This window comes from Mandrillus leucophaeus, unplaced genomic scaffold, assembly GCF_000951045.1.
Source record: "Mandrillus leucophaeus isolate KB7577 unplaced genomic scaffold, Mleu.le_1.0 Scaffold263, whole genome shotgun sequence".
Classification (NCBI taxonomy): domain Eukaryota; kingdom Metazoa; phylum Chordata; class Mammalia; order Primates; family Cercopithecidae; genus Mandrillus; species Mandrillus leucophaeus.
In genome coordinates, this window is record NW_012102732.1 from 1,759,307 (window position 1) to 1,772,373 (window position 13,067).

Genomic DNA, 13,067 nt, shown 5'->3' on the forward strand with positions numbered 1-13,067 from the left:
AGGAGAACTGCTTGAACCTGGGGGACGCTAAGGCAGGAGAACTGCTTGAACCTGGGGGACGCTAAGGCAGGAGAACTGCTTGAACCTGGGGGACGGGGGTTGCAGTGAGCTGAGATCGCGCCACTGCACTCCATCCTGGGCAACAGAGGGAGACTCTGTCTCACAAAAACAAAAATGAATGGAGTCTCCTTCAGTGAGCTCCCTCTCACTAGAGTGTAAATGGCTGATAGCGCTGCTAAAGCCCTCTTTGCACTAAGCACCTGGCTGCTTGGCTCCCGTTGATGTGGGTGGTGGGTTTTCAGGCCAGGAGGGCAGGAAGTTGGGGAGTAGGTTACAGGGATGCTGCATGATTGGGTCATAAGTCTCCAGACATGGGGGTAGGCTGAGCAGTGGCTGGGAAAGCCAGAGTCCTGGTACCCAGCTGAACTCCAGAACCTTCCAGGAGGAGCTGCAGAGCCTCCGGAAAATTCCCAGGCTATTTTGGGCGGAGGCCCCCTTCTCCCTGATGACACACCCGTCCCTGGGGCAGTCAGGTTGGGCGTGGCTTCCTGCCCCCACCACCCTGGGCTCCCTCCCTTGGCCGGGCACTCATCAGAGCCTGGGGGCTGAGTGGCGAAGGGGTTGCTTGGCCAGCTGGGTACCTCCTGGTGCAGCCTCTCCCCCTTACCCTGCTGGCTTTTTTTCCGAAGCATTTCCGCTGTCTGACCTACTCTGTATTTCACCAGGGTCTTTATTAGCCGGGCGACCCTGGGCAAGTTACTGGACTCTTTGTCTCGGTTCTCGCATTAGTGAAATGGGAGTGGAATGAGCTGAGCTGTGTGAAGTGTTGTAAGTAGTAAGCAGTGTGGCCCCAGGACACTGCTGTGGTGGTGGCGGCAGTCATGGTCTGTTCCACTCCTTTATCTGTTGATTGAATAGGAAGTGGCAGCGTTCATCAAGGTCCCCTATGGCAGCACAGGTGCCCAGCGTGCTGTGAGGTGAGGCTCCCCTGGTCCATGTACGTGTGCATACAGACGGCAACAAGTTCGTGCATGCATACACGTGTGTGTGCGCTCAGATGCAGATCCAGCCATGTGTGGGCGCATATGTATGTGTACACGTGCCTACACACAACACACATGCCCATATGCATACACCTACGTGCGTGTGCACACAGAAGCACACATGTACACACAGCCCGGCAGTCATGACGTACCTTGGGCGTGACATTTTGTCTGAGTTTGTTGCAGGCCAGACGCTCATCCTCGGTCTGGCCCGAAGCTTCCAGCCAGCCTGAAGCCTCCAGCCAGCCTGAGCAGTGGGTCTGTTTGCAGCCTTCCTCCCTCCCCCAGCTGTGGGGAGCTAAAGGCTAGTCACAGAGGGCGGGCCCTGTCTTCTGCTGGGGACACTCCAAGGCCATGCCTGATATTGCTGGGAGAGCAGTGGCTGGCTGGAAGCTGGGAGCGTGCTGGTGGGCGGGGCTGCTGTGTACCCATCCTTGTGTATGTGTGTATTGTAGAGGGGACCCAGCAGTGGCCGGCCAGAGCCTCAGAGCTGGCTTCTGGGTGCCTGGCTACCCACCCCCAGCTGGTTTCTTTCCAGCTGGACTTTGCCCGGCCCTCCCCCGCACTGAGGTCATTCACTCTTCTCTACTGGGCCTACTGGGGAGTGGGTGGCCCTTGGCCAGGCCTCTTCTGGCCTCCCCAGCTGGACTCCAGCCCAGATGGGCCATAAGATGCTGGATAAAGCTCCTGGGACTCCCAGGTGGCACCGCCCCTACCCCTAGTCATGTCTGCTCCCTGTGCCTCAGTTTCTTCCACTATCAGGTGAGCAGGAATGTAGCCACCTCCTGCTGGGCTGGGCACGGTGCTGAGCACACACACCAGTGCAGTGGCCGCCAGCTGGGGCTTTGGATCCTAATGCTGGCTGAGAATGAGCCTTGGAAGCTGGGTGCGGTGGCTCACACCTGGAATCCCAGCACTTTGGGAGGCCAAGGTGGGCCAATCGCTGAGCCCAGGAGTTCAAGACCAGCCTGGGCAACATATTGAAACCCTGTCTCTACAGAAAACACAAAAAATGAGCTGGGTGTGTGGCACGTGGCCGTAGTGCCACAGCCCAGGAGGCTGGGTTGGGCGAATCACCTGACCCCAGGAGGTTGAGAGGGTTCAGTGAACCATGATCATGCCACTGCATTCCAGCCTGGGTGACCAAGTGAGATCCTATCTGGGGAAAAAAAAAAAAAAAGAGCCAGCCTTGGGGCCATTCCTGGACCGTCCAGAGACCCTGCTCTGTGCCAACGCCTGTCCTGGGCCCTTGGGACATAGAGGGCCCTGTGCTGCCCTCAGACTCCTCACCGCTACAGGCCATGGGCTTCCCTTGGCATCTCCCAAGGATTGGGTGCACTTGGGGTGTTGAGGGGGCTAGGGTGGAGAAAGAAGGGGACCCCCCATTTTGGATTTGTGCCATTCACCCAGGGGAAGGTGGGCATAGGGGTGTGCAGACAGGCAAATGGGTGTGACAAATGGAAGATGCAAGGAGGATGACGATGGTGACAGTGATGATGATGACGCAGCATGGTTCCTGAGCGGGCCCTGCCCTTTCCACCGCCTCTCCTACCTCCCGTTCCTAGTCCCCCACCTACCACATGGTGTCCCCACTGACCTCAGTCCCACCCAGGCCCTGCCAACACAGGGCCTTTGTACAGGCTGTTCCCCCACACCTGGAACAGCCTCCCTCTGTTTTTCAAATGGCTACCCCTTTCTTGCTGTTCAGCGTCCTGCGGGCACCCTGATTAGCGTGTGTACTCCCACCCTTCTGCCCCATCCCCTTCTGTTTCTTTACAGCCCTTTTGGGATCTGTAATGAGCTGGTTTTTGTTTATTTAACTGTTTATTCCCTGCCTTCAGGTTCAGCCCTTTGTCTCTGTGGACTTGAACAGTGAACAGGGCTCAGTATTGGGCATGTATCTGTTGAGTGACTTTATGATGACAATTATAACAACAGTCATAGCTGACAATGATTGCTCACTGAACCTGGGTGGACAGTGTGCCTAGTGCTTAGTGTGTATTATTTTGTTTTCACTTCAGCCTGATGGTGTGAAGTCGGGACTATTATAATTCCCATTTTCTGGATGTGGAAACTGAGGCCCAGAGAGATTAAGTAACTTGTCCGAGACCACACAGCAGGCAAGGGGTAGGATTAGAAGTCAGCTGTGCTTCATTAGCTGAGCGTGGTGCCAGGCACCTGTAACCCCTGCTACTTGGGAAGCTGAGGCAGGAGAATCGCTTGAACCCGGAAGGCAGAGGATGCAGTGAGCTGAGATTGTGCCGTTGCACTCCAGCCTGGGCAACAGAGCTGGACTCCGTCTCAAATTAACCACAGAATAAAGGAAGTCAGCTATGCTTGACTCCAGGAGAAAGGAGGGAGGGAGCCTTTGGATAGAACAAGGCAGAGCAGTGCCTCTCACCGTGGAGTTGCCAGGCCACTGTTCCCGTGTGCTGTCCTGGGAGGCCTGGACAGGGCCCTCCCCTCCCAGGGCCAGCCTCTTTCCTGGAACTCTGGGCATCGAACATTCTGGGACTCTATGACCTGTGCTGGTGGGTCATGCGGGGGTCCTGGCCCCTAGGCCAGCAGCTGGGGCTTTTTTTGAGGTGGGGGCTCCCTGGACTCAGGGTCCTCCCTGGCCGTGGCTGCAGCTGAGAGAAGGGACAGGAGGTAGGATGCCACCTCCTCCAGAAGGCCAGCCAGCTACCTCCTCCTCAGCCCACAGAGCTGAGGCCGGACAGGGGAGGGTGGAGCAATGTCGGGGAGGAGTTTTGACATCTCAGGGAGGGGGCAGCCCTTTTCCTCTGAGCAATCGGGCCAGGTTCCTGGGTGGCTGTGGTTGAAGGCGGTTCGGGGGGTGTGGGGGGATTTCTGGGTGATGTAGGTGGAAGACTGCTATAAATGAGGGGATCGGGGTGGCAAACTGAGGTTGAGGGTTGTGAGAGCTTCAGTTCTTTTCCACGAGCAGCTGGAAACCTGGATTTTGAGAAAACCCCCTGGGATGTTGAAGACAGTTCAGGCCCGGCGTGGTGGCTCATGCCTATAATCCTAGCACTTTGGGAGGAAGAGGTGGGAGAATCCCTTGAGCCCAGGAGTTTGAGATCAGCATGGGCAACATAGCAATACACTGTCTCTATAAATTAAAAAAGAAAAAAAAGAAAAATTAGGCATAGAGGTTGAGGCTAGAGTGCACTGTGATTATGCCCCTGCACTCCAGTCTGGGTGACAGTGAGACAGTCTCTCTCAAAAAAAAAATTATTTATTGTTTTTGAGACAGAGTCTCACTCTGTCACCCTGGCTGGAGTGCTGTGGCATGATCTCGGCTCATTGCAACTCACACCTCCCTGGTTCAAGCAATTCTCCAGCCTCAGCCTCCCGAGTAGCTGGGATTACAGGCACCCGCCACCACACCCAGCTAATTTTGTATTTTTAGTAGGGACGGGTTTTCTCCATGTTGGCCAGGCTGGTCTCAAACCCCTGACCTCAGATGATCCACCTGCCTCGGCCTCCCAAACTGCTGGGATTACAGGCGTGAGCCACGGCGCCTGGCCCATTCTTCAAATGTAAATTTGAAAACCCCATGAGACCTGAGTCAAACCTATTCAGGGCCGCTGCTGTCCGTCCTGGCTGTGTGGCGTTGAGTGGCTTCCTGAGTTAGGCTTCGGCCTACTTCATCTCGTACCCCCATCACCAGCCCTGTGCGGGTGCCAAGTGATGCCCACCCAGCTGCCCAACTTTGCAGATTTGGAAACTGAGCCCAGAGAGGGGAAAGGACTTACCCAAGGGTGCCACTCTTCCCTCTGAACCTTGAGCTGAGGCCACGTTAGAGCCGACGCCTTTGCATTCAATATTCAGTGTTCACTGTGTACAGCGAGTGTCCTGCTCTTGACACATTGTCAGAAGCACAGCAGTAGTTAAGGAGTTCCCTCCCTCCAGCCCTCCCGCTGGGTTTATGGTGCATACTAGGGGTCACGGAAGGAATTTGATTTCATAACGGCAGCGGTGACTTGGGCTGCATGGAAATTCACTGGGCCTGATGGAGCTGGATGGAGATGGACGCAGCCTTGGAAATCTTCTCTTTTCCTTTGGGTCCTTTGGGCTCCCCCAGCAGGCCCCCCTGTCCTGGGTGCAGGCTTGTGACAGCTGCTCAGGGATGCAGACAGGGTGCCTGAGCTCCCTCTGCGATGTGTTCCGCAGTTTCCTGAAGGTGGACGCTGCGAGAGGGTCGTGTTTTTGCCTCTGCCTCCCTGTAGTGTCTGGCTCACAGCAGCGTCAGGGAGGGTCTGTGCAGTGGCTGAGTTTGGATCTAGGTGGTTGGCATTAAAATCTCCTTGGCTTTGGGTTTTCTTTTTTTTTGAGACAGTCTTGCTCTGTCACCCAGGCTGCAGTGCAGTGGTGCAATCTCAGCTCACTGGAACCTTCGCCTCCCGGGTTCAAGCAATTCTCGTGCTTCAGCCTCCAAGTAGATGGGATTACAGGTGCCTGCCACCACGCCCAGCTAATTTTTGTATTCGTATTAGAGACGGGGTTTTGCCACGTTGGCCAGGTTAGTGTCGAACTCCTGACCTCAAGTGATCTGCCTGCCTCAGCCTCCCAAAGTGATGGGATTGCAGGCGTGAACCACTGCGCCGGGCCCCTGGCTTTGGGTTTTTGGCTCACCTTCCTGACCTGCCTCCTTCCCTCCCACAAATATTCCCTGTGTGTCCCGAGTGTGCCGGGATCCTTGCCTTGCGCTGGGGACACGTTGGGAACTGATACCATCCTGGTCATGGGGGAGGATGTGGCATTTTCATGAGGAACTATGATCGAGGGGGGCCCACGACTGCTTCAGGAGCCCAGAGGAGGCACCTGACCCCGCCGGCAGGCTCCCAGGCAAGGTGGCAGCAGTGCTGAGGTGATGGAGAGGAATGAGCCTCAGATAGTGGACTCTCAGACCTGGACATGGGGGTAAGCACTGGGCTCCTGCCTCTAAAGGCATGAGCCCCTGAAAGCCTCTTCTCCTTCCAGGTCAGCCATGTCATCTGAGCCTCCCCCACCACCACAGCCCCCCACCCATCAAGCTTCAGTCGGGCTGCTGGACACCCCTCGGACCCGCGAGCGCTCACCTTCCCCTCTGCGGGGCAACGTGGTCCCAAGCCCACTGCCCACTCGCCGGACGAGGACCTTCTCGGCGTGAGTCTGAAGTGGGCTGGGGACACTTTCTCAGATGGGTCTCTTGCTTGAGGCCAGAGATTCACTGTGTCTCTGGCCATTTTTGGGCGCCAGTGTTCCAGGCTGTCAAATAGGCAGACCTGGGGCTGGGCTGTGGGCTGATGGTGAGAAACTAGGAAGGCGCCTTCTAAATTCAGGGTACTGCCCAGCCCAGAAGAACCTGTTGGGAGTGGCAACGGGTGGGCAGTTGCTGGGGTCAGAATCACTGGAGCACTGATGGGGCCCCTCACACTTCCCTCTCTCTGTCAGGACGGTGCGGGCTTCACAGGGCCCCGTCTACAAAGGAGTCTGCAAATGCTTCTGCCGATCCAAGGGCCACGGCTTCATTACCCCAGCTGATGGTGGCCCCGACATCTTCCTGCACATCTCTGAGTGAGTGAGCGGCCGGTCTGGGCGGCCTGGCTGGGGCAGGCACTTCCTTGGCCCTGTGGAGGTGGGGATGGCGTGTGACTGTGATGGGCGCTGGGTGTGAGGACGAATGGCCGGGCCTGTGTGGATCTGCTGGTGCTCCATTTGTGCTCCTGTGGTTGTGTTGGGTTGGGGTTGTGAGACTTTACAGAGCTGTGTCGGGATGTGAGGCTGGGGGCGACACGGTACCTGTGATTGTGCCTGGGTGTGTCTTTATGAATGGGTAAGGTTTTGTGTGTGCCGGGCGTGGTGGCTCACGCCTGTAATCCCCGCACTTTGGGATGCCAAAGTGGGCAGATCACCTGAGGTCAGGAGTTCAAGACCAGCCTAACGAACATGGTGAAATCCTGTCTCTACAAAAATACCAAAAAAAAAAAAAAAAAAAGGTAGCTGGGCATGATGGCGGGTGCCTGTAATCCCAGCTACTTGGGATGCTAAGGCAGGAGAATCGCTTGAACCCGGGAGGCAGAGGCCGTGGTGAGCTGAGATCTCGCCATTGCACTCCAGCCTGGGCAACAAGATTGAAACTCCATCTCAAAAAAAAAAAAAGAAAAAAATACAGAGAGATCTGCTCAAGATCACATAGCCAGAAAGTGATGGAAATGGGTTTGGGGGTGCCCGGCTATGCTTGTGGGAGACAGGGTGGTGGCAGCTGTGCATGGTGCATGTGTGTGTGTATGGTTTGTGTGTGTGTGTGTGTGTGTGTGTGTGTGTGTGAGAGCAGCAAGGACTGCTAGGGTGAGTCCGAGTGCCCATTGTATCTGGCCAATGGGGAAGGATACCCTGTGAGCCTGGGGAGCCCTGTTTAGCCTGGGGACCAGGCCGGCTTCCTGCCCTCCTTTGCGGGAGGTGGACTGGTGAGGCTGGGGGCTGTCCTGCTCCTTTGCTCCAGGAAGGAAGTTTGGGGCGGACCCCTTTGTCCTGCTGCTTGCTCACTGACGTCCTTCCTTCCTGAGTGTCTTGAAGCCCTTGGGGAGCCTGGGGGGCGGGGCGCACACATCGTAGGGCTGGACTGGAAGGCACCCAGCCCCCCATGCTTCACCTCCGATCCTCTGGGCAGCCTTTAGACAGGCGAGGACCCTCGATCTGTACCCCCTTCCTACGTGCTTCTTTGGCCTAAGCACCCCCAAGTCTTTTACTTCAGGCAGTGGCAGACAGAGTCCTACTCCGCACAGCACACCCACAAACACAGAAACCACATTTCTGAAAAGAGGGGCCTGCTGCGATGGGGCCCACCCTCTGCCCCATGCTTACATATCAGATTGGCAGGCAGGAGAAAAAGGCCAAGGCGACGCATTTCGCAGATGAACGCACACATGGATGTGTAAATGTATTTTCATACTGCCTCGTCCCAGAAAACGTTTTGAATCAGTAAGGAAAACATAGAGGCTGGGGCAAAGAAATACTCAGAAAGATGGAAAAAGGAAGATGGAAATACTGTGATGTCTAGTTCTGCTGCTAGAAGTGGGCTGCAGATTTATTTCTGAGCTCCCTGGTGACCAAACCAAAGAGGGAAACACTCTTCACCATACGATTCTCCAATCAAAACAAACCAGTTACTAGGGGAGCTGGCTGGCCCTGGCATTTAGCATATGAAGGGGGTTTTCCTCTGGGGGGGTTGTCATCAATGGGACATCAAGATGCCAGTCTTATGTGAGAGGGTGACTTGTGTCCCCTAGAAAGTAAGGGAACTGGGCTGGGTGCTGTGGCTTACAGCTGTAATCCCAGTACTTGGGAGGCCAAAGTAGGTGGATCACCTGAGGTCAGAAGTTTGAGACCAGCCTGACCAACATGACGAAACCCTGTCTCTACTAAAAATACAAAAATTAGCCGGGCGTGGTGATGTGCGCCTATAGTCCCAGCTACTCCGGAGGCTGAGGCAGGAGAATCGCTTGAACCTGGGAGGCGGAGGTTGCAGTGAGCTGAGATTGCGCCACTGCACTGCAGCCTGGGCGACAGAGCGAGACTCCATCTCAAAAAAAAAGAAAGAAAAAAGGAAACTTCCTGGGAGTGGTCACAGGGAGAGGCCCCTCCAGGAACTAGCTTCACGCACCAAAGGGACCTTCTTGAAGGCTCACTGGAGGCCGGGCGTGGCAGCTCACGCTTGTCATCCCAGCACTTTGGGAGGCCGAGGCAGGTGGATCACTTAAGGTCAGGAGTTCGAGACCAGCCTGGCTAACATGGTGAAACCCCGACTTTACTAAAAATACAAAAATTAGTTGGGTGTGGTGGCACCTGCCTATAGTCCCAGATACTTGGCTGAGGCAGGAGAATCACTTGAACTCGCGAGGTGGATGCAGTGAGCCGAAATCACACCACTGCATTCTAGCTTGGGTGACAGAACGAGACTGTCCCTCCGCAAAAAAATAAATAAATAAATAAGGCTTGCTGGAAAACTGGGAAAATTGAGAACAAAGACACAATGTGGTTTCTGAGACTCCTGGAACCAAGGGCTGCTATGCTGAGGACCTCAGAAAAGCCCTGCCCAGGCCACCCCTCAACTCCGATTCTTACTCCACGATGGCCTCGTTTCTCTCTGGCTTGGACTGGCCGTCTTTACTCTTCATTCGCAAGCCCAGTCTCTCTCCCACGTTTCATGTCACCATGTGAGCACCCACAGGTGGCTGAGCTCTTTCAGTTCCAACATCAAAAGTCCCAGGGAAGGAGCTGATTGGGCCAGGGCCTCCTTGGCTAGGACAGAGGCAGTTCTCTGGAAAGAGGTTCCCGGTGGTTGGTCGGATGGTGCCCGCTTTGGTGGCCCTATGACCAGAAGGGTGCTGGTGTCTTGGGTGTGGCGTCTTGGGAAAGGGAGCCTTGTCCCGGTGTGAGCACTGACTGCTTTATTTGTGCCCCTGTAGTGTGGAAGGGGAGTACGTCCCAGTGGAAGGCGACGAGGTCACCTATAAGATGTGCTCCATCCCGCCCAAGAATGAGAAGCTGCAGGCTGTGGAGGTCGTTATCACCCACCTGGCACCAGGCACCAAGCATGAGACCTGGTCCGGACACGTCGTCAGCTCCTAGGAGATGCTGGAAGCACCCCTTCTCCTGTGCTTGTGGGAGACTTTGCGGGGAGGCGGCGGCAGACACTGGAGATGACATTCTTCCATACGAGACGGGGCTTCGGCAGGGCGTGGTCCCTTTCAAGTATCTCCTGGAGGAAGGGGTGTGGGGGGCAGGCGTGGGGTGTTCCGGCCACCAGCACAGCCTCTGACCATCACAACAACCTCTCACCATCTGAAGTGCATTAAAAGCATTTAAAAAGGAGAGGTGCCCACTGGTGGCTGAGTGGAGATTCCAACCCCAGCCCAGGGAGTGGATCAAGGGTGATATTTCTCCAGCTGCTCAGACACAGGGGCTCAACCCACAGACCCTCTTCCTCCTGGAGCTAGAGGCTCCAGATTCCCGGATCTGGCCCACTGGCAGCTGACGTGGACCTTGCGTGACTTCCCCAAGGCAAATTTCCACCTAAGTGCCCCTTGCACCTCTCCTTGGGCCTGGGCAAAGCAGTTTTCTAATTCTTGGCTTGGTTAGTTTCAGGGGAGCTGGCTTAAAGCGGGGGGAAACGGGGGGGCGATCTTTGGATTGGACACGTTTTGCCTTTTGGTGCCTTTGCAGTGGGAGGCGACATAGCTGCCTGTCTGGGGAAGACAGTTTATCCCAGCACTCCCACCCCTGGGCACAGCAGGCTGGTACTGGGAGGCTGAACCCCTCTTAGAGCCTGACCTTTTCATCTGCCTTCTGGTCGTGTGACCATCACTCAACAGCCATTTCACAGCCCCTGTCATTATGGCGGCAGGGTGGGGGTGGTGGGAAGGGCCTGTGGAGAGGGCAGGTCTTTGTTTAAAAACTTTGTCCCGATCCATCCAGAAAAGAGTGGGTAGCTTGCATCCTGACAGCCTGGCAAAGCCAAGACAGTTGAAGGAGAAACATACCTTTGGAAAGAGGGTTTTCTTTAAAACTAGTGTTAAGAAATGCTTAGGGATTTTTTTTTTTTTCCTTATTTTTCGTAACTAAAGTTTTCACCCAGAGCCAGCTCTGTTTGCACCTTGCTGCCGACATTGCAAACTTTTTTTTTTTTTTGCGGGGTGGGAGACAGAGTCTTGCTCTGTTGCCCAGGCTGGAGTGAAGTGGCCTGATCTCGGCTCACTGCAACCTCTGCCTCCAGGGTTCCAGCAATTCTGCCTCAACCTCCTGAGTAGCTGGGATTACAGGCGTGCACCACCACACCCGGTTAATTTTTGTATTTTTAGTAGAGACCGGGTTTCATCATGTTGGGCGAGATGGTCTCGAACCCCTGACCTCAGGTAATCTGCCCATCTCAGCCTCTCAAAATGCTGGGATTACAGGTGTGAGCCGTCGCGCCCGGCCTGCAAACTTTTCTGTAGGTATTTTCGGTAAACAAATCCTTAGATTATCTTTGCTGTGGTTTTGGTTTGGCTTTAGTCGTGATTTAAAAGTAGAAATAGCTGGGCATTATGTTTTGAAATTTATGGCCTATATGTAGTCAAGAATCCACTCGTAAACGCAGGGAAGCAAACTTTTGGAAACTGGCTTTTGGGCGGACAGTAAATGTCCAGAAAAGAGGTCGTTTGATGCTGGAAGCACAGATAGCTTCATCAGGTACTTCTCATCTCTCATGAGTTTGTCCTTTCAGCCTAAGAACTGCTGCCTTTGAAAGGGGGTGGAAGGGAGTTGTTTTAAAATAGGCAAATACACGTGTTGATTGCGAGCGTGTGGAGAAAAAGGCAGTTCCCACCGCAGTTAGGTCCTGGCCATGTTTCCTCGCCTGCGATGCTCCTTGTCCTCACCCTCCTCTCCCGCCTCTGCCTTCTGCTGGGTCAAAGGTGGCCTTTTTCTCTCCAACCTTGAATTGTTCCCTGGTGGCTTCCCAAGGGCCCATCTGCTGGTACAGTCCACACTTCCAAAGCCAAAACCCGAGAGGGCTCCTTTGCTGCCCCAAGCCTCTCTCTCACTCTGTCCTCCCCTTGGCATGGGTGGCGTTGCTGTGACCCTGTGTGCTGGCGCTCTGGCAGGCTGCGGCCGACAGTGAGCTGGGGGATTGCATTCTGCTATTCAGGGGTGACTTTTGGATTCTGTCTCGGCAGAATCCTTTGTCAACGGCTCTTGCTCTGTCCTTCCTGTTTGGCCACAGCTCTTTCAGTCAGTGGGTATTCTAGAACGGCAGGATGTCACAGCTGGAAGGGATGCAATACCAGTTTATAGAAGGGGAAACTCCTGGAGGCTCTGGGAGGGACGGAGGTTGTTGCTGACCGAGGAATAGCTAGAACTGAGGATTCCTGAATCCAGATCTTGCCTCCCATCAGCCGTCTTTCTCCCAATAAAGTTTTGTTTTGTGTAAGGCAGTGCGTGTGTTTGTGTGGAGGCTGGCTCACCAGGTTTTTCCTTTTAAGTCGTCAGGTGAGGGTGTCTCCCCCGGGTGAGGCTGACACATTCCACTTGGCAGTCTGTTTTTTTAGGGGGTGATGAATAAGAAGATGGGATCATCTGTTTTTCTTTAGTCATCATTCTGTAGCATGAGAAAGCTTAGCAGGAAGGAGAATGCAGCTTCCTGGCAACAGAAAATGCCACTAACTTGGTCAGCAGCTGTCCAGTGCCCTGTTGAAGCTTTTAGGATGTTGTGTGAGTTACACCTTACTCCCATGATACACCTGTGGGAAGAGGGGACCGGCCTGGGGGTGCACTGTCCACAGTCCCTGGCTCATTGCTGCTGTAGAGGTGGTGTTTGTTTTTGAGACAAGGCTGCCCTGCAGCCTTAACCTCGTGGGCTCAAGCGATCCTCCTTCAGCCTCCTGAGTAGCTGGGACTACAGGCATATGCCACCATGCCTGGCTAATTTTTAAATTTTTTTGTAGAGAGCATCTTGCTACATTGTCCAAGTTGGTCTCGAACTCCTGTACTCAGACCATCCTCCTGCCTCAGCCTCCCGCAGTGCTGGGACTACAGGTGTGAGCCACAGCGCCCGGCCACTGCTATAGACATTTGATGAATATTTGCTAGGCTGGGCACGGTGGCTCACACCTGTAATCCCAGCATTTTGAGAGGCCGAGGCAGGTGGATGGCTTGAGCTGAGTTTGAGACCAGCCTGGGCATCATGGTGAAACCTGGTCTTACCAAAAAAAAAATATATATACAATTAGCTGGGCATGGTGGTGTGAGCCTGTGGTCCCAGTTACTCTAGAGGCTGAGGTGGGAGGATTGCTGGAGTCCAGGAATTTGAGGCTGCAGTGAGCTGTGATTGTACCACTGCATTCCAGCCTGGGTGACAGTGACACCCAGTCTCAAAAAAAAAAAAAAAAAACTTGCTGTTCTTCAGGCATGAAGTCAGGGGCTGGAAGCAGATGAGGCTTGAGGGCCCGGGGCTGGCATGAGAGTCCTAGGATGGATATAGCTTTTCAGGGTCCATAG

General features: G+C 54.6%; 1 protein-coding gene across 6 annotated transcripts in view; it reads left to right on the plus strand.

Annotated features, from left to right (window-relative positions):
* CARHSP1 (calcium regulated heat stable protein 1, 24kDa) overlaps positions 1-9,905 on the plus strand; it is a 13,193-nt gene extending 3,288 nt beyond the window's left edge. For 3 of the 6 annotated variants that reach the window (XM_011984200.1, XM_011984202.1, XM_011984203.1), the window contains exons 2-4: positions 6,030-6,194; positions 6,483-6,605; positions 9,500-9,905. In XM_011984200.1, coding sequence (XP_011839590.1) covers positions 6,037-6,194; positions 6,483-6,605; positions 9,500-9,662 — 444 coding nt within the window. In that variant the 5' untranslated portion in view covers positions 6,030-6,036 and the 3' untranslated portion in view covers positions 9,663-9,905. Of the gene's footprint in view, positions 1-3,548; positions 3,717-5,022; positions 5,247-6,029; positions 6,195-6,482; positions 6,606-9,499 lie in introns of those variants that run through there. The other 3 variants (XM_011984198.1, XM_011984201.1, XM_011984199.1) reach the window with 3 other exon arrangements.
* Positions 9,906-13,067: the final 3,162 nt, after the last annotated feature.